Source organism: Molothrus ater, chromosome 11 (assembly GCF_012460135.2).
Source record: "Molothrus ater isolate BHLD 08-10-18 breed brown headed cowbird chromosome 11, BPBGC_Mater_1.1, whole genome shotgun sequence".
Taxonomy (NCBI): domain Eukaryota; kingdom Metazoa; phylum Chordata; class Aves; order Passeriformes; family Icteridae; genus Molothrus; species Molothrus ater.
This window is the reverse complement of record NC_050488.2, coordinates 18,914,711-18,941,018: the sequence shown is the minus strand read 5'-3', so window position 1 is coordinate 18,941,018 and position 26,308 is coordinate 18,914,711. Positions and strand designations below refer to the sequence as shown.

The window sequence follows — 26,308 nt, the reverse complement described above, 5'->3', positions numbered from 1 at the left end:
ACACCTCCCACTGTCCCAGGTGCTCCCAGCCCAATGTCCAGCCTGGCCTTGGGCACTGCCAGGGATCCAGGGGCAGCCCCAGCTGCTCTGGGCACCTGTGCCAGGGCCTCAGAACCCTCCCAGGGAAGGATTCATTCCCAATATCCCATCTAAACCCACTCTCTGGCAGTTTGAAGCCATTCCCTGTGTCCCATCACTCCATCCCCTGTCAATTGTCTCTCTCCATCTTTCCTGCAGCTCCTTCAGGCCCTGCAGGGTCACCCTGAGCTCGGCCCAAAGCTTCTCCTGTGCAGGTGAACAATCCCAGCTGTGCCAGCCTTTCCTCCCAGCAGAGCTGCTCCATCCCTGGCATCATCCTGGAGCCTCCTCTGGGCTCTCTGAGCAGCTCCAGCTCCTCCCTGTGCTGGGCCAGGGCTGGGGCAGCTCTGCAGGTGGGAAATCACCTGGCAGGGGCAGGACCCCCCCTTTCCAGCCCAGGGGGTTCTGAGGTCAGCACCCACATCCAGGAGATGCTTTCCAACACCCCAGCTTTTCCTTGGAGCTCTCCCAACCCTGAGCTGACCCAGCCCAAGCTTGTTTAGCTTGGAAATGTGATGAGAGCACAGCCTGGGGCTGCAAGGCTGGTGTGTGGCAAACTAATTAACAACATTACATTACTTAGCCTCTGATAATTTTTTCCGAGGCTCTCACTACAGATATCTTTTGCATACTTAGTTTTACCTCCAGGCTGTTTGCTATCCTCTCAATGCATTCTATTTTTACAAACACCCTTTGAATACAAAACCCCCTCTCTGAAGCAAGGCTCGTGTTCCATCCTCATCCCAAATTCCCTGCCGTTCTCTGCCGGCCCTTTTGAGCCGTGCGGACAAAGGGAAGAATAAAGCCCACCATGTACAGGAGCAGGGAGGATGCTGGGGTGAGCAGCCAGGTGGTCAGGCAGAGAGCTTTGACAAAGAGGAGACAATCAGAATCAGCCCCAGGGTGAAAAGCATCTGGATGTTATTCTTCCTGGGAGAATTCCAACACACAGGGTGCTGCGACAAACTGAATATTTTATTACATCTCCCTTGTACTTTCCCCTCCAAAGTGTCCATTCTGTCCATTGAGCAATAACATCCAGCACTTTGTTGCCTGAAGAATTGCATTTACAGCACACTGTAAGTACTGTGAAAATGCTGGTTGAAAATGTGTCTGTGAGCGTTTCATTCCTCCTTATTGAAACGCTGCAATTGAAGAGTGACAGACTCTAAATATTGCTGCCTTCAAAGAGAGAGAAACAAGATAATCTCACTCAGAAAAAGGTGACAATGACTACAATGAGCAGGTTCAGAAAAATTGCAGTCCAGGTAAATTCTGCCTATTTTCCCCAGATGCAGGTTGGGTCTGTTTAGGACTGATCCAGCAGAAAATTATATGGAGATTGGACCCCACTCCAACGACTTAAAATAAGTACAACTAAATCAAATAAATGCTGGTTCTGCAGCCCAGCAGGTGCTAATTCAGCCCATATGTTCTGGAAATTCTCCTGTATGTGCTCTTGCTAGGCAGGCATGAATCACAGAAATATTTTTTCCATCCGAGTGAAGATGCCTCACAGATGAGCCATTGTGTGCTCCAGAGATGCTGGATGGGTGCTCCATAAAATTTAAAGAAAAAACAAAAAAAAAGGGAAACTTGGCCTCAGCAGAATGCAGAGCTTCTTATGACAGAAATCCTCCATGAGGGTGCCACCAGCTGGAGGCTGGAGCATGGATGGAGCCTGGCATCCCAAGGAATGCAGGATTGTGCCTGGAAGCTGGGCTCTCACAGGCCTGGCTGGTGAAGGGTCTGGAGGTGGTTCTCAAGTGTTTGAGCTCCAAACTTCCCCTCTCCCCCTGCTCTCCTACCTCCCTTCCCACTTGGTCCTTTTAAGTGACATTTTGCACTTATCCAGCTCTCCCTTTTACCTTGACGTGGGCTTTCTTTGGATTATCCCTGCTACAAAGCACAGAAAATATTACCTCAAAATTAGCTGATTTTCAGAGCTGACTGATTAATTAAGGTAGAGGATTAACTCAGCAGGAAAGCAGCACTCTGCACGAGACCAAATGTCCACCCAGCTACTGATTTGGAACAGAAACAGAAGAAAAGTGCAATTCAATGCTGAGCATTTTGCAATTCCAGTTCTGGAATCCTCTTCCAGTCCTTTGGCATTTTACCAGTTCCTCAAGCTGCAGATTATGTCTACAAATGTATTTAGTGATTCTTTCAACAATTCATATCTTTAAGCCTTTCCATACCTACAGCCATATCTTGAAGCAATTTGATTATTTGTCTGAAGAAATTGGTGTTTCTCTCTCTAAACTGCAATTTCATACATTTCCAATAAGGATGAAGTCCAAGAATTGAGGCTCGGTGTGGCAAAGAGTTTGTGCTATAATATTTACTTTGATATATTAATATTTACCTATTTTTGGAAACTTAATTAATATATTGTGAAGTTAATATAATGACTAAATAATGACACAAACAAACAAACAAAAAGATGAGGAAGAAATCAAAGGAGACAGGACTCTTACCTCTGGCATCAGGGGCTGGCCATTTTTTAACCAGCTGTAGGAAGGGCTTGGTTTTCCTCTTGCCTTACATTCCCAAAATAAACTGTCATAGAGAGACAGAAAGGCATTTTGGATTTTTTTATCCCATTCAGGGGGTGCTGAAAAGAATAGGAAAAGCATTTTAAGCAGGAGAAAAGGTATGCTGCCATTAATTAATGAACTGAGCAGGGATAATTAATATCTGTTCAACACATTTTTATTACACTGCAAGTGAATTCTGTACAACAACTCCCAGGCATTAAACTTTGGGGCAAGCTTGGGAAAATGTTAGAAATCAAATGGTTCATGGGTAAGGAGTTTGGTTGACATTTTATCAATTTTTGTGGCCAAAATGTGCAGAAATGGTGATTTTTAGATGCCTGAAATCAGGAAGGCACCAAGACATGTCATTTCTGCAAAGTTTTCCTCTAAAGAAATTCAGTGAGGTGTAAAAGCAGAATTTGAAGGAACCACCCAGGAGCTCTGTAAACAACTGAGCCTCAAGGGCTGAGCTGAGCAGGAGCTCCCTTGGGAAGGCTCTGACATTTAGAGCTGTAGGCAGGTTAGAGGCGAGACCTGGGGAGAATAAATAACACCAAATAGCACCAAATAGCACCAAATAACACCAAATAGCACCAAATAGCACCAAGTAACACCATGGGCAGGGACACCTTCCACTGTCCCAGGCTGCTCCAAGCCCCAGTGTCCAGCCTGGCCTTGAACATTTCCAGGGATCCAGGGGCAGCCACAGCTGCTCTGGGAATTCCATTCCAGGCCCTTCCCACCTTCACAGGGAATGATTTCCCCCAATATCCCGTCCATCCCTGTCCTCTGGCAGTGGGAGCCATTCCCTGTGTCCTGTCCCTCCATCCCTTATCCAAAGTCTCTCTCCAGCTCTCCTGGAACCCCTTTTGGTGCCCAAAGATCCTTTAAGGACAGAGTTCCCCTGGCTTAAAAGCATTCTAATTCCATTTAATTTGTACTGCTCTCAGGAGGCATCACATAAAAAGCAGTGTCCAGGAAAGAATCCCTATTTTTTTGGAGACAGCCTTCCTTCCTCCAGAGGAAAACCCCCAGAGAACAGAAAAGGAGCAAGAGGAAATCAATTACAGAGATAATTCACCAGCACACTCCTAATATGACAAAAAAGCCTCATGCCAAGGCTTCATGAGTGCTGTTTATACACTGCTCTATGAACAGCTATTAATTAATGTACAAAGCACAGTTAATAAGCACATTGTTTTAGATTGAATTAACTGATCATAATTTTATAATTGCCTGTGCTGTTATCAATCACGGCCAGGTAATCTACTGAACTTAATTTTAATGGAACTGCTTGATTGACATGGTGAAAAAAATTAGTGAGCAACAAGAGCAAAATCTACCCCCTGAAAGCAAGGAAATAATGAAATATTTAAACCAGCAGCAGACTGTTCTATTCCTGACATATATCTTGATATTAGCCATGGCTGCAGGAGCCTGGGAGCTTATCAGCAAAGCCTGCATCTCTTCATTAGAAGAGATTTACTTTAAAAAAAAAGGAAAATACTTGCCAGAGTCTTCTCAACAGATGTTAACTGGAGGCTCAGTCTCGCTTGCTATGATTTTTTTTTTTCCTCCTTGCTGTTATGTTTCATTTTCTTTTTTTTTTTTGCTTTCTCCTTTGAAAGATTTATGAGGTAAAGAAAAGATCTCTCCTCTAATTCCTGTCCAAATGTGTTGCTTTCCCTGGGTGTGAAGAGTTCCACTGCAGTGACATCCTTCACCCTGGCCATGAGGGAGCATCGCGTGGGGCTGGGACTGCAGGGAACCCCTGCCCATGGGAAGGGACAGGCAAAGGGAGAACGTTCCCAGGTTATTCTCCACTCTTAGCCAAGCTGGAAGGAGAGGGAGGAATGGGATGAGTTCCCTCTGCTTTGTCCTGGTGTGTTTATGGGACAGCAGGAGGTGAAATCACCTTCACTGCCACAGAGCAAATCCCTCCCTGCCCTGCATCTCTGCTGGACACTGATCCCTGTCACCGTAATATATTATGAAAAATCCCTTTGCCAGGATTTCTACTCCTGGGAAACCTCAGCTTCTCCCTGTTTTGCTGCTTTGGAATGTGATTTGGAGAATTGTTTACCCAGCATGTGAATTGTTTTAATTTAATGAGCAATCCCAGCCCAGCTGTGTCAGACTCTGGTCAGTCACTGGTTTTTATTATTCATTCTTGTTTAGCCTTCTGATGTCTCTCTTCTCTTTCTTTAGTATAGTTTGATTATATAATTTCTTTTCATATAATATAATGTAATAACATAATAACTCAGCCTTCTGAGAACATGGAGTCAGATTCTCATCTCTCACCTCATCCTGGGACCCCTCACAACACCACAACAGATCCCTGCTTGCCTTTCCTGTCTCACAACACACACACAGGGATTCCTCTCTGCCTTTTATCAACATTCCCAATTTCCACCACTTCCAATCTGAGCTTTGATGTAAAATATCTCTATTTGCTGAGCCTGTAACTCAGTGAAGGTCACTGAGAGCCCCCAATCAGTTTTTAATCAGCTTAACCTGACATGCACTTTCTACCTCCAGGAAGGGGCTGGGAGACCTCATCTGCACAATACAGCAGAACTCCATCCTGCTCTTCATTAAAAAGCAAAATTCACCTAATCTGCTTACCATAGACAAATAATTGACCTCTTGCAGTGTTTATTCCTCGGGTGTTTGCTGCGGTGCACTCGTAGGAACCTTCATCTTCCTGCTCAACGTTGGGGATTTCAAGAACTCCCCCAGTCCTGCTGTGTTGGATTTTCTTTGCCAAGGATTTTCCATCAGACCTCTTCCAGCTAATACTTGGGACAGGACTAAAGAATTGTATTTATTGGAGAAAAAGAGACAGCATTGGTTACAGCAGAGGAAAAAGAATGTAAAATCCTTTCTTGAGAGTAGCAATATTTTTTAAAAGGAAATAATTCCTAAGTGTGACATACAGAGGTTCATATAAGACTGAGATTTTATAGCATGTCCAATTTATTTAGGAGCACAGGTCCAAAGTGGGATGAAATCCTCAGTCAGTTCTATGATTTTTCCTTAGGCCAATTTGTGTTTTCCCCTTAGTAACTCTTACTTGGGGCTCAAACCTGTTTTTAAGCCCTGTGACACTGAAGAAATGACTTTGCAAGTCCAAGTAAACACCACAGAAGTTCTGAATTATTGACTGGTTCTCCCAGCAAACAAATTCCCTGTAGCAATAAAGGCATTTTCATACCCCAAAATAGGAAATATTGGCCAAGGTTTCAAAAGATCTAAAAATACCAATAAATCTAAATATAAAAAACAGGAGCCAAGGTAGAAGAGAACAGAGAATTGAGTGAGGAGAGGAAGGAACAAAACATTGAGGCTGGAAAGAGATAGAAAAAAGAAATAATTCTTTTTTCATGTTTTTGAAGCTTTCTATCATTTTCATTTATATTTGGATCAATGTATCCCATACAACACAAAACAGTGAAGTGTGAAGGCGGCTATAAATACATCTTGGATTTCTGGTAATATCACAAACCATGGGAGCCTCACTTTCATGATCTATTATGTCACCAAAACACTTTGAAATATTAATAGTCGTGGATTTCACAGTTGTTTGCTGTTCTGCAAACTGAAGTAAGTTGCTTTTTCTAACAAATTCAATTTTGAGATTTTTACAGGGGCTTAGGCTAAATGCTGACTTCTTTTCCACTGGAAGTAACATCCACAGCAACTGAAAACACAACTTTCATGGAAGTTACAAGTCCTTGTTTCCAGTCTCCAAGGTCTCTGCCTGCAGTGCTGACTTACAAAGGATTTATTCCTTTTTAATAATAATAAATTCCTTTTATTCCCTTTTAATTCCTGCTCGCACCTTAAATTATTCAAGTTCAAGTCCTTGTTTATTGAACAAAGAAATCAAGTCACAAATACAGAATGGATTAATTTCTCAATAATTCAGGAAGTTTGGGCCTGATCTCTGCATTTTGACTCTGTGTGTCTGTGATGTTCACAACTTCCTCTGAGCAAGAAGAACCAGAATTGGGGGAATTGTGAGTTCTCTGAACAATTTCCTACAAACAGGAGTGACTGGGACATGTCAGATATTGCTAAGCAGTCAAAGGGCTGCAAAGCAAAACTGAGATTTTATTCCACTTTTCCTCATTTTGGTCAAATTCTAAAAAAATTCCAGATCTTTCTGGACAACAGCCACTGTCACCACCCCCTTTATTACCTGTCCTTTCCAGCAAGACCAAAAGCTATTTCAGATATTTAATACCATTCCTTCCTAGGGAATTTCTAAGGGTTCGTTTTTCCTGAGGGAACTGTTAAAAGGTGCTGTCTCCTCCAGAAACCTTGGCACAGAACCACAGGATCATTCAGGCTGGAAAAGACCCCTGTCACCAGGATGTTTTCTGAAAAATCCCTTCGCCAGGATTTTTCTCCTGAGAAGCTGAGAAGCCTCAGAAAAGAAATGAAAGCAATAATTATCTGTTTGCTTGGAATGTGGTCTGGAGGTCGCAACAGGTGCATTTTTGATTGGTTCCATGTGAATTGTTTTTAATTAATGACCAATCACCATCAGCTGGGTTGGACTCTGAGGAGTCAGTCACGAGCTTTTGTTATCACATTATCATTCTTGTTTAGCCTTCTGATGCATCCTTTCTCTATAGCTTTGTATAGTTTTAGAATATAATGTAATATAATGTAATATAATGTAATGTAATATAATATAATATAATATAATATGTAAGATAATGTAATGTAATATATAATGCAATGTAATATATAATATAATGTAAGATAATGTAATGTAATATATAATGTAATGTAATATAATGTAATGTAATATAATGTAATGTAATATAATATAATATATAATGCAATGTAATATAATGTAATGTAATATATAATGCAATGTAATATATAATATAATGTAAGATAATGTAATGTAATATATAATGTAATGTAATATAAAATGTAATGTAATATAATATAATATAATATAATATAATATAATATAATATAATAATGAATCAGCCTTCTGAGAACATGGAGTCAAATTCTCATCTCATCCTGGGGACCTCACAACACCACAGCCCTCCAAGATCAAGTCCAACCTTCCACCCGCTCTCTAATCAGGAGCTGCCACATCTACTCGTGCTTTGAAGCCTTCCAGGGCTGGTGACTCCAGAACTTCAGCGTTTCTCTGCTTTTTCCATGAACCAATTTTTCTAAAAATCCAACCCAAACCGCTCCTGGTGCAGCTGGAGGCTGTTGTCATGCCAGAGGAGCCCATCCCCACCTGGCTCAAGCTCCCTCCAGGTGTTTTTAGAGAGCAGCGAGGCTTCCCTTGAGCCTTCTTTCCTCCTGCAGCATTCCTGCAGGGTTCCTCTACAGCAAGTTAGTTTCAGTCATTTATGCAGTCATTTATTCAGTTATTTATTCAGTTATTTATTCAGTTGTTATAAAGCAAGGTACTTTTGGCTGTTTAAAAGCAGCACAGCTCTAGTGCAGACCCAGCCTGGCTCGTGTCTGCCGTGCTCCAGGCAGGAAAGCAGCCAGGGGAGCTTCCCAACCCGGCTGGGATTGATCCACAGCAAGGAGAGCAGGCTGGCTCTTCAAATCCTCCTGCATATTCAACACTGGGGGAGCAGCAAGTGTGCAGCAGCAGCAGCAGCCTGCAGAATGCCAGGAGCGTTTAACCGCTTGCTTTAAAGGCGTCTCTTCTGGATTTAATTTTATTTTTTTTTTATAACAAAGAGATTAAAGGGAACCAGCAGCCATATGGGAGAAAAAAACCCCAATAATTAGATGCATTCTGCCACCTGAAGAGCTTCATCTCCATATTTCCTATTCTCTCAGCCATTTGTTTTCTCTCAGCTCTGGTTGCTCGTGAGCAAGGGAATTCTGTGCTGACACCAAGGCCAGAGGCAGTGCTAGGTGGGAAAAGGCTCCTTCTGTCAGCTTGGCCAAGGTTTGAGCACAAGATGCTCCCCTGATCTCCTTCTCCACACCACAGACTTTTAATCACATCCTTGGGGATGTCTCGAGGCAAGCTCAGCTCATTTTTGGCCAAACATGAGGGTGTTTGACGCTCACTCCTGATGTCAGCTGAGCAGGAGGACAGAGAAACCTCAGAGCTCATCAGTTTTGCTGTGTTTAAAGACAATAAATAGTTAACTGCACTTTGTTCTCCTGGATTTTATCAGGAGAAGGAATTCCTGGGTCAGGACAGCACCTCCACCTGAGCTACAGGTAAAGGAGCAGGATCTGGCAGGATCCATGACTCAGCCAATGCATGAGATGGACCTTCCTAGAGAATATCTGCATTTCTTTATTGCTACCTCATTGCTCCAGAATTCCCAGCCTGTTCAATCACTGTATTTTTCAGAAAATAAGGTTTTTGGCTGGTTCACTTTTTTCTGCTGCTAGTTTCCACCTTTATAACCAAATCTCTTAACAGCAACTCTTACTCAGGCCATGTGAAACCTTTCAAGGTTAAAAAAAACCAGTTTGATTAAATTGGGTTTTGGGACAAGGAATCTATTTAGAAATTGATGCTTTAAGGAGTAAAACGTTCACTTAGAAGTAGGTAATTGTGTATAAAACCTAATTCAGCCTTGTGAATTTTTGTGGGATTGTTTTGCATGTTCATATTCCTTGGCACATATTCCTGCACAGAGCAGCTCCTGCCCTTGCAGCTTTGGGGTGGCCCTGCCCCTCATTGTCCTTCTGTCCTTCAGTCCCTTCCAATAACCAGATTAAAAATATTAACTGCTTGGGCCTAAAAAAGTTTTGGAGTACATGAAGAAACAATGAGTGCACTTCCCAAATTTATTACACTTCATACACAAAGTCTGGCTTTCTCCTGAGTAAATAAGAAAACAGTGCATAAATATGAGAGTGTCTTAGTACATAAATCTGCAGTTTATTTGAAACCTTCAGAGCATCCAGGAGCACTAATTTAATTTATATTCCACCATACAGGCAGCAGAATCACAAAACCATAAGTTACTAACTGGGAAAGAAAAGGAGATGGAAAATATTTTGTGGTTGGTGACAAGTTCTTGTCACAGCGAACGCGAAATTAATTTGTCTGCAGAATTAGAACCCACACCATGAGGGAGGTTTCACCTTTTTCAGCAGAGATGATGCATTGGGACCGTGGCTCATCTTTTGTCCTGTGCATCTGGGGGCCCTTCAAAGGGAAATTCAATCTGCATTTGGGATAATGAAGCCCGTGGTTCGTTAGACAAATGAGCCCGAGCTGAGCTTTGAGAGGCGCATCACTGCTGACACCGGGGAGAATTAGGATCTGAGGAGCGCCATAATTAAAGCATTTAATTTTGGATCCTCCTGATGGATTACCTGAAAACAGCACTTTTCTGAAGCCACTCTCCTGGAGGCACCACCTGAGCTGTGTGAGAGGGGATCTGCTCATCCCTGGAAGGACAAATCCAGGCCTTGCTTTGGTCAGGGATGGAAAAGAGGGGCTGGAAACTTCACTTGTGCTGCCCAAAGTCATCCCCATATCTGGGATTTCCCATAACTCACCCTTTTAAAGCCTCCTACATCAACAACTTGAGAATATACCAGAGGTGAAGCCTGGGATTTTTATGTAAATTTAGTAAAAATGGTTATTTGGAACCCCCTTGGAGCTGTGTGATTATCTATTTATTCCAAGAGCTGCTAGAAAAAACCCTTCTGTGAATACATTTAGAGGAATAGGTGGGAACTTCCCATGAAAAATGAATATTCTGGGGTTGAAAGAAATCTTGTTTTATGTTATTCACATATGCTTTTTACAACCTCAGCTGGCAACAGCCCATCTGCAGGGATTGTGAACTGATTATTTCCTTTTCTTTGAGAAGGGAATGAAGAAAAATATAAACCACAGACAGAATTTAATAAATATGTGCACCAGACATGGAAACTACTTTGCTTATTTTCGTTCCAGGGCCTATTCTTATTTGTGCAACAGGAAAAAAAAAGTTATTTTGAGAGAAATCTACAGAAAGCAGCACAGTGTAACTCAACTGAACATAATTCTTTCCATGGTGCTCAATCCCCTGAAAGACAGGGAACGATAATTTGGATATATGGCATGATTAATAGAGCTTGATCCAAACCAGGACTTTTAATCCTGGCATAATATTAAACACTGTCATTGTAATGAATATTGGTGCAGAACACAAAGTCTCATCTCTTCTATTAAACTGCCACAAGCTGCAGGATTTGAAATAGTGGAGCCACTATTTCATATTTCAGTTTTCCCTCTTTCAGAGGATTAAGTATAAGGTGCAGTTTTTTGCCTGTTTAGATTCGTCAGAGAGCTGTGCTTTATTTTATAATCCCATCAGAGTGATCACTAATTTGCTTTTCCAAATCTTCTATTTGTGGTGTCTGCTCTATAAAATAAGGTTCAAAGTCAAGGACTGGCCTGAGATCTATTGTCCATTTGGGATCCACCCCTCCAAACCCTCTTTGCAGGGAGAAATTCTTATTCAACCCCTTCTTTTCTTCAAAACAAGAAGAATTTCTGGGGCTGGTAGATGATTTGTAAATATCCTTAGTGATATTTTAATGTGAAGTGCAAAAAGAGCTTTGCAACAGATCTGTGTGGAATGCACCTACCCCAGGGTGACCCTCAGGAGCACATTTGGGTGACTTTGAGCTCCCCCACGTTAAAAAAAGGCATTTTTAAGATGTTTTGAAGCAAGTTTTAAACTCAGCCAAGAGCCTGGCCTCTCCTAGCTGCACCTGAACTGTGGAAGTGCCTTTTGAGCCAGGCCCAATTGGTGTGATTTGCTGTTCCGCACAGAAAACGAGACGCTATTTCTCTAAATACCACAAAACTACTTTCATTTAAGACTTTTGCAGCCCAAAACCCCAGCGGGTTGCCTATGATCTGCCTTCAGCATGAAAGATTTCTGTTATTCACAGTGCCCAGGCAGCAGCAGCCACAGCATTGTCAGAGCCAGCGGCTTAACAGTGTGAATATAGAAAATTATGGATAATGGGAAAGCAGTTCTGAAACCTGAGCGAGATAATAACCACCGGTGCTCGTGGCAGATCAGAGGTGCAGCTCAACAAATGCTGGGCTGAATTGATTTTAACATAAACAGACAATAGCAGGGGCCAGGGTTTTAGAGGAATTTGGGAATCTGAAGGTGCTGCTGCATTGAGATGGTTCTGCCTGCAATTGTAAGCAGTTGGAGGCAGGAAACTTCCAGCTTTTCACAGTGCCACTAATCACCTGCATGCCTCTAGAAATCTGGCCTTATCTAATAAGTTAAGAGTGTTTCACCTGCAATCTGTTTTGCCTGCTTTATTCACATCTAAGTGCCAGCTCTGAAATAAAGCTTTTTGCACTGATGGACATGTTGGTGAAAAGGTGGTTTAAGGCTTTGTTTAGGGAGAGAAAAAAAGTGCAGAGTGAAACCTGTGCAGTTCTATATGAGACAGTGAACTTCTAAAAATAAAATTTAAGAGGAGAAATTGTGAGAAATCCTCCAGTATCAGCACCCAAGAGCCTCTGCTCCCAAGGAGCACCTCCTACACGGGGTGCACATCAGCACTGTGACACCAGAGTGTGTGGAAAGTGGATTTTGGCCATGGATCCCTGGTTCTTGGGCAGGATAACTCCAGGGAGGTCTGGCAGCGCTGCTTTCAGCTGCACATGTAGAGGAAAATCTACACTAAAGCTGCATTAACCCTCTCAGGCATTCCTAAGCACTGCATAGAAGGGTCTCCCTGAGGGATCTCATTATCCATATGTCCTCTCAGTCCCCTTTTTTCTCCTTAAGATGTTCTTAAAATGGTAAAATCTGTTCATCACATTAACATGACCCATCTTTACCCCTTCACTAAGATGTCAGTGCTTTGTACATCTCATTTCCTGGCTTTTTCTCCATCATTGTTCAATGCTTTCCATGCAACAGATGGAAATAAGAAATGACAACTTGAAATGTAGAGCTTGCACGGACTAACACACAATTAAGGAGGTATTTAAAGAGAAGTAGCTTGACAGAATTTGGGAAAGAAAATCAGCTTTACCAAGAGTGCTAAAGTCTGGTACTGCTTTTGGGCCAAAAAAAAGTGCATATACCTTTAATAAAAATTATCTCTGGTATTAGTTTGTATAGAAATCTCATCAGAAAGGCAAGGCCATTTCAATCTTATTAACTTTTTATTTGCTTTATTTTTCTACTTGCCAGCCTAGGTTCCAGAGGAACATTTGATTAATTTGTGCTGTCTGCAAGTCAGGCTTTTAACCTCTGGGAAAGCTCTAAACACTTTAAAAGCTTACAGCCTTAAAATGGATTGTCAAAGTGAACTTAAACTAAATAGAGGTCAACAATCTCAGGGTTATTTGGGCTTTTCCAACGATGCTCAGTGGAAAGACTGGTGTTTGTGGGCTGGTTACAGTGATTCAGTCCCCAAGGCTGCTCCCTGAGTGCAGAGCAGCTGCCTGAGCCACCAGTGCAGCTGGGAACAGGCACAGCAGTGCAAGAAAACACAGAAAAATGCAGGAAAATGGATTTTTGGAAGGAAGGGCTGCTGCTGGGTCTTCCCAGGGCTCCTCAGCATTGCTTTGGAGACAGGAGGGTCAGGAGATCCATGCCCAATACTCTTCAAATATAATCTGATTCCCCACGTTTGATTTTTAGCAATGAGAGAGCCCAGAGGGGGCTCCAGGATGATGCCAGGGATGGAGCAGCTCTGCTGGGAGGAAAGGCTGGCACAGCTGGGATTGTTCACCTGCACAGGAGAAGCTTTGGGCCGAGCTCAGGGTGGCCCTGCAGGGCCTGAAGGAGCCCCAGGAAACCTGGAGAGAGACAATTGACAGGGGATGGAGTGATGGGACACAGGGAATGGGTTCAAATTGAAGAAGGGCAGGTTTATGTGGGATATTGGGCAGGAATCCTTGGCTGTGAGGGTGGGCAGGCCCTGGCACAGGTGCCCAGAGCAGCTGTGGCTGCCCCTGGATCCCTGGCAGTGCCCAAGGGCAGGCTGGACACTGGGCTGGAGCACCTGGGACAGTGGAAGAAGCTCTTGCTGAGGGCAGGGGGTGGAAATTTGGTGAATTGGAGGAGCTTTAAGGTCCCTTCCAGCCCAGAGCAGTCTGTGATTCCATGATGTCGCACAAGCACAAAAACCATTCCTACTGTGATCTCTATCAGGGTACACTGAGCGCTGTCTCCTGGAGTCAGGTCTCATCTCAGAGTCAAAACTACACTCAGGAAAGAAAATCTTTGCTCCAGTTTCCCCTCCTCTTCCCACATTCCCTCCCCCTGCACCCACGTGAGCCTCAGTTATAGCACAGTGCTCTCTCTCATTTCCTTGGGAACACACGGCACAATCAAAGCAAGGTTAAAAAACCACAAGATTCACAAATCCCATTCTGACCAGAATAATCCTAACGTGACAGGAGCAGTGTTAAACCCCAGACTGAATAAAAACAAAGCTCTTACTTTCCCAGGGCAAAGCATTCCAGCGTGACGGAGGAGCCCTTGGCGGCGTGGGTTGTTTCTGGAAAGCGCACCTCAATCTTTGGCTCATACTCCCCCATCACACCTGTGGAACATCAAAACAGCTCAGTCCAGCTGAGCCCCAGACCTTCTCATGCAGCACAGCTTCAGGGTGAAACGGAGGGTGGCATGAATCTCCTCAGAGCCTCATGTTCCACCCGTGATGGAGCGGGTTTAACCTCCCGGGTGGGGTTCAGCCCTCTGCTGAAAGCTCTGTGAAATCTCTCCATTCCCTGCATTTAGAGCTGAAGAGTGTGACTTTATGCAAGTTTTACATTCCAAGTCTGCTGTGCATCAAGGTTTTGGAGATAATTTTGGGGTCACAGCTCTTATCGAGCAACAGTTTTGCCACTAGTCACACTCAGGACACTGTGGTGATCCTATGTGCAAGAAAATTAGAAAATCCCATGAACAAACTACTTGCAAAACTCCTAAAATGTCTTTCAAACACCCAAATGTGAGTTGCAGACTTGAGGAACACCAATGTAATTAGATGGAATTACCATATTTGAAAATCTGGCTGAACATCTGATAAATCACAGATAATCCAGTATTAATTTAGGGCATTTAATTTTGCAGCAGGTTTGGGATGGATTTAGGAAACTAAACTTTTAGCTGAACTTCTTCAATATCTTTTATGTGTCTCACAGTGAAACTCATTCCAGCTGTAGGGATGAACATAAATCAGGTATTTTCCTGCAGTGTCTTTGCCCAGATCCCACACAGGAAACAAACCAATTCTTGTTTTATATTTAACAGGCATCTGCATAATATTGCACATGCGACTTCCACTGCTGCCTCAGAGGCTGCCAGCATTGGAGTCAATCCAGAGGCCAGCAGAGAGAATGGGAGAAGAGAAAGGGACTGATAGAAGGAGTCTGAGAAAAGGAATAGCATGCAAAAAAGAAAAAAAGAATCAGAAAAGATCTTAAGCATCTGCAATCAGAGTTTGTGCCAAATTGTTAACTTTGGAGCTGAGGAAGTGCAGCTTTGCTTTGTGTGATCTGCTGATGTTATTGAACAGCAGAGCCTCGCAGTGACAGCATTATTCCATGCTTTATTTATTTATTTATTTCTTATTCCATAATGCACTGCTGAGTTTTGTTTATCCTCCAAATCCAACTCTGCACAGACTTTTGTGACTGATTGTTGCCACTGCTTTGCAAACAGCACGAATATATTGAAACTTAGATGGGCAAACTCCCAAAACAAACTTTGTGTACAGATTTCCACGTCTGCATTTCTCCCCGTGAACATTTAATTACAAATGTTGCCAGGAAGGCGTTGGTACGTGTGCAGGGGAGTTTCTCACCTTGGCAACTCAAAGCAGCTCTCTGGATTTGATATTTGAGCTATAGTTAGGATGACAAATTTAGAAAGATTTGTTGGATTTAAACCTCAACACGGGCACGAGGTGGGAAATAATATTAACGTGCCATGTGACATTCTCTTGTTGCTCAGTGACATTGAGAACTTTCTTTGCGTGTTCACCTCCTCATCCCTGTCCTTGCCAGCTCAAACACCACTGATGTCTTAGGATTTCAGCTTTTCTACTTTCCATCTATTTGGAATTCTGTAATTCTTTAGTGTGTAACTCCAAACTCCACACTCAGTGGGAGCTGCTGCTGCTTCCCTATTTGGGGCAGACACAACAATTCCTCTGCAGGCCTGGCAATCAAGGACACCTCACTGCCTCAGGGCCCAGAGATGGGAACAAAAGGGACTTGGGGGAGCAAACTTGGGCTCAATGACTTCATTACCTGAAGCTGGAATTGCCAGATTCACCCCCAAAATGCAAATGGAACAAACTTATAAAAGTGTGCAAACCCTGACCCTGTGGTCCATTTTTGGGTGTAGCCCCTGGGGGGCTTTGTCTGCCCAAAATGTACCTGAAGCCCTTCAATAAATAGAACAGTTTCAATAAATAGATCAGCTTCAATAAATAGAACAGCTTTTTATTGCCTTAATTCTGTCTGGCCTCTGTTTTAGGTAATCCCAAAAAGGCATGGTCAGAGTGGGACCATGCCCTGCTGCAGAACCTTCGCTGGGGCAGTTTTCCCTCTGTGGGGATGAATTCCCCCCGTCTATAGCGGGATCAGCTGGGGTTTTGAGGCAGCCCAGCCCCTCTGTGCACTCACCATCTCCCCTCAGGCTGAGGGCAGTGGGGGTTCCCCACACCTGGCGCTGAGCCTCGGCACTGCTCACGGCACACGTGTAATTCCCAGCGTCCCAGGGCTCCACCTTGGCCAGGTACAGGTTTCCTGTTACCTGGGACACAAAGCGCCGGCTGTCTTCCCCAAGGTGCAGGGTGGTATTGTTGAAGATCCACGTGTAGGACAAGGCTGGAAAACACCAGACATGCGTCACACATCCCTCCCAGCGGGGCTGGCAGGGGGAACGAGGGAAAACCACTGGGGAGGCACGAATTAGCACAGGCCAGGTGTGGCATCCACATTCCCAGAACGTGATCCCTTCAGCCGGGGCTTTTCTCCTGGGAAGCTGAAAGGCAGCAAGGGAGGCCTCAGAGAAAAGGAAAACAATTCTTATCTCATTTGCTTCTCCTGGGTTTTGCTCATCTGGAATGTGTTTGGGGATTGTTTACCCACAGGTGATTGTTTCATTGGATTCTGGTGTGAGTTGTTTTGAGTCATTGGCCAATCAGGGCCAAGCTGTGCCAGGAAAGAGTCACAAGTTTTCATTATTACCTTTCTAGCCTTCAGTAAATATCCTTTCTATATTCTTTAGTATAGTTTAGTATAGCATTCTTTAATATAATATAGTATAATAAATAGTACTACTACAAATATTATTATTATTATTTCTACAATAAATAATAATATACAGTATATAAATATATAATAAATAATAATTTAATAATAAAATATAATTAATAATATATACTATATAATATATATCTTCATATACTATATATTATATTACTATATATTATACTATATAATATATAGTATAATATCTATTATACTATATTATATATAGTGTAATAATACAATAGTATAATAGATAATATATAAATAATAATAACACAGCATAATTACTTAGCCTTCTGATAAGATGGAATCCTCCCCATCATTCCTTCCTTTGTCAGTGACCCTGAATTTTACAATAGCCAGGTAAGCATTGCTGGAGTTTTCAGCTCATTTCAAGCCACTTCAGGAGGTCACAGCAGTTTCTGTCCCCCACTACTTCTCATTGTCCTGCCTAGCCTGCTCCTAAGCAGGAATGGTGGTGGGTGCTGCACTGGTGTGGGAAAGCTGCTTTAGTAATTAATTTCTGTTTATGGCACTTTCCCTCTGAAAATCCAGAGGGCAAATTGCTGCTTGCTGCTACAGCTCCTTTCTTCACTCTCAATATGGAAAAATTAAACTGGTAGCAAGGAGCTTGAACACTGGATTTTCATGGAGGGATGAGCTGAGCTGCACAAAAGTGCAAAACTTTAAATTTGATCCTATGGCACATTTGATAATGAACATCCCCTAATCTTCCATACTTCTTGCCCTATCCTCACTTCCTGCCCCTTTTCTGCCCCCATTTCCCACATGGTGCTCCACAATGCAAATCTTTATAATGTACATCTATAAGACCAGGAAACTTAAAACTGATTTATTTGACCGGCCCACCCTGGAAAAGCAGGTATCCTTGTGAGTTTACCATTCCCTGTTTTTTTGGGAAAGACTTCTGGGCCAAGCCTCGGGCACTGAGGAGCAGGTTCAGAGCTGGTGCCCCAGTGTGGGGTGACCCAGGGTGTCCTGCCAGCCCCTCTCTGCAGCTGCTCTGCACCCAACAGCAGGAGCAGGACTCAAACCCTGTCTTTTACAAGCCACAGTAAATCAGAACTTTCCAAATCCACCAGTTTAGCTCCTCTTAATTAAATGCATAATTCATAAGCTAACAGTGTTCTGCCAACAGCTTCATTTTTACACATTTCCCCCATCAACAACCCCATTCCAAAAAGATTATTTACGTTGCTTTCCCCCCCTCAGCTCCAGCTTGGGAGCACTATGGTAATAAGTCTGCAAACTCCAGTAGTTTTGTGGAGTTTTATGTTATCAGCTTCCAGCATTTTAGGACTCTCATTAGAAATGATGCATCTCCAGGGAGCAATCAATGACACTTTCTATACTTGGCTAAATCCTGCAACGGGCTCCCTTTTCCTGCAGATAATGCGAAACTTTGCCGTGCTCTGCAGTAAACCTGGGAGATGCAGCAATTCATCCTCACTGTGTGCAGGCCCACGTGCTCACCCACAAGATCAAAGCCACACTTTTGCATATTTACCTGCCCTTAGGCTTGGAGGTGCCTTAATGCATCTGTTTATGGAAGGAAATCTGGGGATGGAGGGGTTTTCCTGCAGGAAGGATCAGAAATAAGGATGCAGCCGTGACGTGATCTGTCTTGCAGAGACACACAGGCTGTTTCCCTAGCTCAGGAACAGGTTTTGCTGACTGCAGACTGTCTGGGCAAGCAGACCAAAGTGTGCAAAATTCTGATTTCAACTCTTTTTTTTTTCAAGGTCTCTTAGCTGCAAGATGGGGACTCTACAGAAAACGCTGAAGATTTGCAGGTAAATACTTTAATCTGTGTTCAATTAAATGTTGTCCACATTTCTGTGGAAGAAATACCTTGGATCTGCCTTCTCCCCAGATTTCCCAAAGCACTGAGGGCTGGTACCCCAATGTGCTTTTCCTGCCAGCTGGAATTCTTGCCTTTCTCCTTGCTCAGACCTGCACTAAGGCACCTCTGGACAATAAAACCACTCAGAGTGCTTGGACCTGACATTTGGATGCCCAGATTTCCATGCCAGGATGGCTTATCCAAGAGAATCTGGAAATAATTTTAAGAATCATTCATAGGGAAAAGCAGTTTGGAATTTCTCTGCCAAATTCTGGTGGTGGCAATTACAGAGTGAAAAAAGCCCTGACCCCCTCTAAGGGCATCCCTCTACCTGCCCAGGCTCCAAAAGGATTCTCAGGAAGGATCTTTAAAATATTTTATGGCATGGAAGCAAAGCCAGCCATGGGAGCAGGTGATGCAGCTGAATTCTCTGTGCAAGATAGAATAAAATAAAACTCTATTAATGCCAACTTTGTGCTACACAGACATTCTTCAGGACGTCAATCTGTGAATTAATTAATCAATAAAAGAGAACCAGACCTTTTCTGTCCTGATTTCTGTTCTCAGGGGGCTCCAGCTGACTTCATTTTCTCAAGTTTCTCCCTGTCTGCTCCCCACCATTGCTTCAGGGGCTATTGATGAATTTTCCCATTAACTGGGAACAAGCACAGTCGCCTCTTAGTCATATTTAAATCCTTTTTCCCCCCAGTATGAGGGATACAAACACTCCCCCTCTCCTAGCAGCAGGTTCATCATCACCCATCTGCAGGCCATCCTTGCCTAGAGCCTAATTCAGCTCCACTAAACTCTGTAGAAACCCTAATTTTAATTGACTTCAGTGGGAGTTGGATGAAATCTCAAGAGGAAGGAGCCAAACTTTGGAGATTGAACTCTTTTTTTTTTTCATGCTTTTAAGGCATAATACCAACAACCTACTCCCTTACTCAGTATCTTTTCTTGGAAAGTTACTACAGCAACAGGTAATAGAGTAAAAAATCCAGAACTGTGTTATAAAATCTTTCATTTTGGGTCACTTGGAATAAATCAGATGAGCAGATCCACTGAATGGGCCAAAAAAAAAGGAGGAAAAGCCCTTTGCTCTCACTTTTATGGCAGAGCAGGAGTTATTTTATAGTGCTGCAAGATTAGGGTGTGTTTATTTGGGTTTCTTTTTTTCAAATTTGTGGTGTCAGTGTCCCTTCTTACCCCAGAGACCCCAAAATCTGGTGAATCCACCTTCCCTTCCAGGTGGGCAATTCCCGAGCTTGGCCAGGCTGGAGAGCATCTCCCACCTCTGTCAGCCCTGAGAGTTTTCCTGCAGAGCCCGGCTGGGAAAGAGCTGATAATCGTTCCTGATGTACAGATCTGGGGGTTGGACATTCCATGCTTCCCTCAGCCCAAGCAAACCCAAATCAGCGCTGCTGGGGCAGGCTGGGCCCAGGGAGGGCTCTCCCCGTCTCTGGAGCTGGATTAAAGATTCATAAGGAGCAGAGAGAAAGGGACTCCCAGCCCATGACTGAGTTCTAGAAAGGGAGAGACACCTCAAACCCTCCCTGTCAGAGTCTGCACTTTACCAAGTGCAGCGTTTCATAGAAAATGCAGAAATCAAAGGCCCTTTCTCATCTCATCGCCTCCCATCCTCTGCACACACCCAGTTCCACGCTTCACCTCCTTCCCCAGCCTTCTGCAGGCTGAGAATTAGGAAATTTTATCCCCCCCAAGCAGGTCCACAGGGGGCTCCTGCATCCTTAGGAGTGTTTTGGGGTTCATTTATCCTCCCTACAGCAATGTCAGCACGCAGGAAAGCCCAGAGCCTCCGTCCCCCTCCCAGCCCTGGCAGCTCTTCCACACCAATAAATGCAAATGCAGAGTGATCCTGCTGCTCCTAACAAGATTAGCAACTTCCTTAAAGCTCTGCAGGGAGCCAGCTCGGAGGAAACAGCCTTTAGATCAGGCTTCACTTCTGAGGAAATAAATGAACAACAGTCCACCCCACAGTCTTGTGTCAAGTATTACCATTTAGGCAGCAGCTTCTGAAGCACAGGCAGGTCAAGCTCGTGTGTAGCTGCAGAAATTAAAGCTTCTTCCAACTTCCTCCCTCCATGCCTTTCCCTACCTCAGAAATCTCTAGAAACCACTTTTTTTTTTTTTTCCACCAGTAAAATATTACTATATTACAATATAGTGAAATATTACTATATGTTGATTACACAGGGGGAAAGGGCTGACCTAAAGAACTTAAAGCAGAGCTGGGATGAGGTTGAGGAAGAAATCCAGCTCACCTGGTCCCCCCTGCCCTGCTGAGCCTCACTAACAAGCAGTGGGATGGCAGAGCTGAGCTTGGCAAGGTGTGGAAATGAGGCTCATAAATAACCAGAGACACCAGGGCATAAAATAGTGAGGAGGGGCGGGCTGAGGGAATAAAGGGGTTGGGCTGGGTCAGGTAACCTGGGGCAGCCCTGCTCTTGCTTTAAAAACTAATTACAGGCTGTGATTTTTTTTTTGTTTGTTAACTGTAATTTTTAATGTCCTAATTGATCTAAGGTATAAACTCGGGTGGGTATTTTTTTCTTTCATGCTTGTGTTTGATCAGTCCTGAAAGTCCTAATATTAGTTCACAGCAATATAGAATTCTCTTTTTGTTCTCTGAGATGCTTTAAAGCTGATGTGAAAGCTGCTGGAGCAGCCTTTTTGTACTTTTGTTTGTTTGCTTGGTGGGGTTTGTTTGTTTGTTTTTGGTTTGTGGCTGACTAATGGATTTCTGTCCTCTATTTAAACGAATCACTCATTTCTCTTGTACAAAAATAGGTTAGCAGTGCTCTCAGTTAAGAAACCAGCACACAAAAAAGGAGCAGCACATCTTTCCTTGTCACCTCTATTGGGAAATTAAGTTACATTCCAATTGAGCTTTAAATATTTTACATATTTTTGACCATGGCCCAACACTTTAGGTGTCTGATAAGCAGCTGAGTGTCCTGATGAGCTCTGCAGAGTTTTCCTGTGAGCAGGAGGTTTAACTCCAGTCTGCAGGACCAGACAAACTTGGCAACGTGAGAAACAGAAGTGAGACACTTCCCTAGAGACCATGAGGGGTAGAAACATTTCTGCAGCCCATTCCATCTTCTTGATGTTATATGGGAGGAATTGAATTAATGAACCCTCCTTGTTTTCCATTCTATTATTTCTGTTCCTCTTCTTCTATTGTTATCCTGACTTTTAGAGGTTGGCAGGAGGTTTTACCCAGTGCTTCCTATTTCAAATTTCCTATATTAATAGCAGCTGCTTCAAACAACTGCTGTACAGAGGGTTCCTGTCTTCCTTCAAGTCATTACATCACAGGAAAGGCAACTCTTTCCCTGCTGGTAGGGCTTATCTTCCAAATTCCTTGACATCTCTCCAATTCCTGACACATTTAAAGTGCTGCACACAGCTCCTGTAATGTGAGCTGGGAGCACAGTTTGTAATCCTTCCTCCTGTAGGTATTGGGAGGTAGAAGCAAGGGTTGCAATTAAAAAACCCTAAATATACAATCCTTTTTCAACAAAAATGACTTACCAAGCATCTTGAAATAGCCTCTGCCTTGTCATGGCTCACACCATGTACTCCATCCCCATGGTAAATCATTTTGGATCCTGAACTGAGTGTTTAGGGATGACAAAAGGACTCAGGCTCTGTTCTCAGGGGCCTTGTTATTGCCGGGAACGGATTTCCCAGGTTGGTCAGCAGCTCCCAGCTGCAGGAACACTCTGGGGAAGGCTTTGCTGGTGGATACCATTTTGTCACTTCAATTAATCTGGGGGGAGCTCACCTGGTAACTATTTATTTGTTCTGAATGTTTTCTTCCCCTCCTTCCTATTTGTCAAATCATAATTTTACCCTGCAGCAGGAGGGAAATAGATAGTTCAGTGGCTGCAGGATGGATGTGTTGTCTTTCTGCCTGTCCCACTGATACATTTGAGGAACTCTTGGAAGCCTTTCGTGCCCTTAAGGACCTTGTTTCACTTCATCTCCTTGATTATATCCTCCTTTCATATGGCTGTAAACACCCAGTGAGCTGACACTTCCTCTCCCTAGGACTGGAGGGGTTGCTGGTGATGGATGGGGTTTTCTCCCTCTCTGAAATACTGCCTCCTCTTTCCACATCACTATTCACCTTCTCCTGGGAGTTTGGCTCATAACTCTGTTTCTTTAAGAAGGATTGAGGGTTGCTGGGAGCAGGGCATGGAAAACTGCAGCTCCTGTGGATGTGTGGTCACTGCTGCCAAAAGCAGAATGTGAGTCATCCAAGAGCTGCTTGTTCTTTAAGGGCAGAACACGACAATTTGGTAACTATGTCACTGATATTTCCCCTCTGCTAATAAATACTTGCTTTACTTGGGTAAAATTTCCACCTGGATTTACCCCACCCAAAAGGAAGATCCTCAGGGACTTATGGTGAGCACCCCCAAGTAATTAATCAGAAAATTCCTTTTCATTCCCCATCTGAAGCACTGACAATTCCTATGAAACCTGATCAGGCCCTCCTTTAAACAGGCAGTTCACCTCTCCAGAAGCCCCTTCCAGTCTAGATTGTTCTCTGATTCTCAGGAAGGGATAAAATCAGGGATTCAAGAGCAGAACCCAAACCTTCATGACCAATCCAACATGTCTGATGCAGGATTCAAATGAGGGCACTGAGCAGCAAGCACTAAGGGGAAAGGAGCCTTTCCAGGCAGACCTGGAGTAGTTTTGGTGTAGGAGGAAATGCTGAGGGCTGATTTTCTGCCATTCCATGAGGACCAAGGCCCTGGGATAACCAGGAATGTCAGCAGATCCTTCATGCTGTCCTTGCTGTGTCCCAAGGGATGACAGGTCACATTTATACCTTGGGTTTTAGGGTTTTTTCTGTTCTGTTTTGGTGTGCCTCTTTTAGCTTTATATTAAGTGTTACTGGGACCTTTTCACAGGGTGGTGAAGACAAAACAATCCTGTTCTAGCTGGGGACTCAAGGACAATCTCTTCAAACTTCAGGCCCAAAGCATAAACAACGTGAAAAGAGGAGGGTGAATCTTCATCATTTGAAGCTATTAATTGGACAGTTGGCTTCCCTATGCAAATGGACTAAAACTTATAAAAATGTGAGGTCTTGTGACCAAGCCCTCTTTTGCTTCCATCTTGGAGCCACCTGGGCAAAGCCACAGCTGTGACTTGGCTACTGCCAGGGTGTGGCCTTTGAAGGCACTTCAATAAATATCCACTTTATTCCTCTTAACTCCATCTAGCCTCTGTTCCAGCTCCTTAAGGCATCATTACTCCCTGATGTAATAATAAAATAATAAAAACAATGAAATAAAAAAAAAAATTAAAATAAAATTAAACTAAAATAAAAATAAAATGAAAAGAAAATAATAATAAAAATAATAAAATAATAATGAAATAATAAACCTAAAATAATATAAATAAAATAATAAAAACAATGAAATAATAAAAATAAAATAAAAATAAAATAATATAAATAAAATAAAATGAAAATAAAATAATAATAATAAAAATAATAATGAAATAATAAACCTAAAATAATATAAATAAAATAATAATAAAAATGGGAAATAATCAATATCAATAAAATAACAAAATAAAAATTTAAAATAATAAAAAGTAATAATAAAAATTAATAATAAAAATAAAATAATAAAATAATATAAAAGAATAAATATAAATAAAATTAATAGAATAAAAATAAAATAGAATAATAATGAAATAATACAATAATAAAATAAAATAATAATAAAATAATAGGAAATAATACCTATCAATAAAATAATAAAATAAAAATTTAAAACAATACTAAAATAATAATAGAAATAATAATAAAATAATTTTAAAAGGCCCTGAAAAAGCATGAAGCCAGCATCTTTTGAAGGAACAAAATCCAAATTTGTCGTTAACCCCGGTAATTGATGCAGGAGCAAATTCCAGTGCTAATCCCCCAGGGAACTCTGCTCCTCCTGAGGCAGAGCAGGGGCTGCTCAGGCCGTGTCCATCGTACCTCCGTGGTGGGGGGGAGTTCCACAGAGCAGCACCACTCCTTGGCCCTCTCTCACTGACACCGGGCTTCTCGCTCTCGTCTCGAAGTTTTCCAGGTCTTGAGGGAGAAGGAGAAAACAAGGCCTGGTTATTGTCCATCAGAGTTATTCCCAACTGCATCCCAATTTATCCAATTTATTAACTCAGGAACAGACACATGTTGGACAGCAGAATTTAATTTCATGGAGAAATTGTATGCAAGGATAGCTTGTCCAAGCTGATATAGTGGAATTACAGGATCATTAAGGTTGGAAAAGACCTCCCAGATCCTCCAATCCAACAATTACTGAGTCCTTTGGCATTCACAAAATGTTTATTCCTACAGCATTTCTACTGCAACTTTGGGAATTTGTGTTTATAATTTCTATTTGCAAAGCCAGTCTATTATTCCACTGCTTTTTCCAACATCATTTTTTGGATTTTCAAGACTTAATCTACATGAGTTGGAAAAAAAATGCATTTTGTTGTGTTTCCTTTTCTATAGAAATAGAGAACAGCTGTGTTCTATATATACAAGTGATAATTAAAGATCAGCAGGACTCCCACAGAGTGTAGGTTTAAATGATGATAAAAATATGTTGTTTTCTTTAAGATTCTGGGCTGGCCCAAACTGGCTGCAGTGCTTGGATATGTTTTAATTGCCTTGAGCTTTAGCACTGGTTTTAGAGGGGAGGAAGAGAGGACTTCCAGTGGGAAATCTCCTGTCCATGTCCATCTCCCACAGGTGATTTTTATGGCTCTTAATGTCTATTTTTCAATCTGCTGCTTCCTCATGTTTCACTGAGATGTTGAAGAATTATCAGCTTGGTTCCTGTTAATTCAATTACAAAACATGACACAATAGATGTGCTTAAAAAAAAAAAAAGATTATTTACTTTTTGATCCAGTTCCCATCCTAATGAGAAGCCTTCCCATTTTCTTAGAGCCATTGGGGAAACGATTGCTCAAAACTCATTCAAAATATGCTTCAATACAATAAATATCAGCTTCCCCTTAAACCTCTTTATACCGCAGAGCTGTAAACTGCCTGCCCTAAGCTCATTTTATTTACCTTGCTGCAGATTCTTGTTTCAAACAATTGTTCCATTTTTCATCAGCTGAACACCAACCCGAGCCAGAGTTCAATAGAGAGAAACAGCCCTCGTTGGTCAGAGCAATAACGATTACTACCTGTACAGCCTCAGCTATTTATGTCAATATATCAATTTTCTCCCCCTTAGCTGAACTTTCCACAGTTAATTTTTCTTTTCCTCCTCTTCATCTCCTGGATATTGGTCTTCTATGAAGACATTGTCTGCTCAGAGGGGGCTGGATTGAATTAAGCACCTGTAGCACCTCCTCGTGCTGTCATAGCACAATAGATGGGGGCTGTCAATACGCAGGGAAAGGGTTTTAAACTCTGATGTTCCTTTAATTGCCTGCTGGCTACAGCTCTGCCTTGGATTATGGGTAGTCCAAGGGGGAATAAAACACAAGAAAGGCCAAGAA

General features: G+C 42.6%; 1 protein-coding gene across 3 annotated transcripts in view; it reads right to left on the bottom strand.

Annotated features, from left to right (window-relative positions):
- The window catches only part of CNTN6 (contactin 6), a 130,374-nt gene that overhangs the window by 37,682 nt on the left and 66,384 nt on the right, over positions 1 to 26,308 (bottom strand). For all 3 annotated transcript variants that reach the window (XM_036391111.2, XM_036391108.1, XM_036391110.1), the window contains exons 5-9: positions 24,783 to 24,878; positions 16,261 to 16,464; positions 14,066 to 14,168; positions 5,247 to 5,431; positions 2,559 to 2,695 (exon numbers count right to left, since the gene is read on the bottom strand). In XM_036391111.2, the coding sequence (XP_036247004.1) occupies positions 2,559 to 2,695; positions 5,247 to 5,431; positions 14,066 to 14,168; positions 16,261 to 16,464; positions 24,783 to 24,878 (725 nt within the window). The remainder of the gene's footprint in view (positions 1 to 2,558; positions 2,696 to 5,246; positions 5,432 to 14,065; positions 14,169 to 16,260; positions 16,465 to 24,782; positions 24,879 to 26,308) is intronic.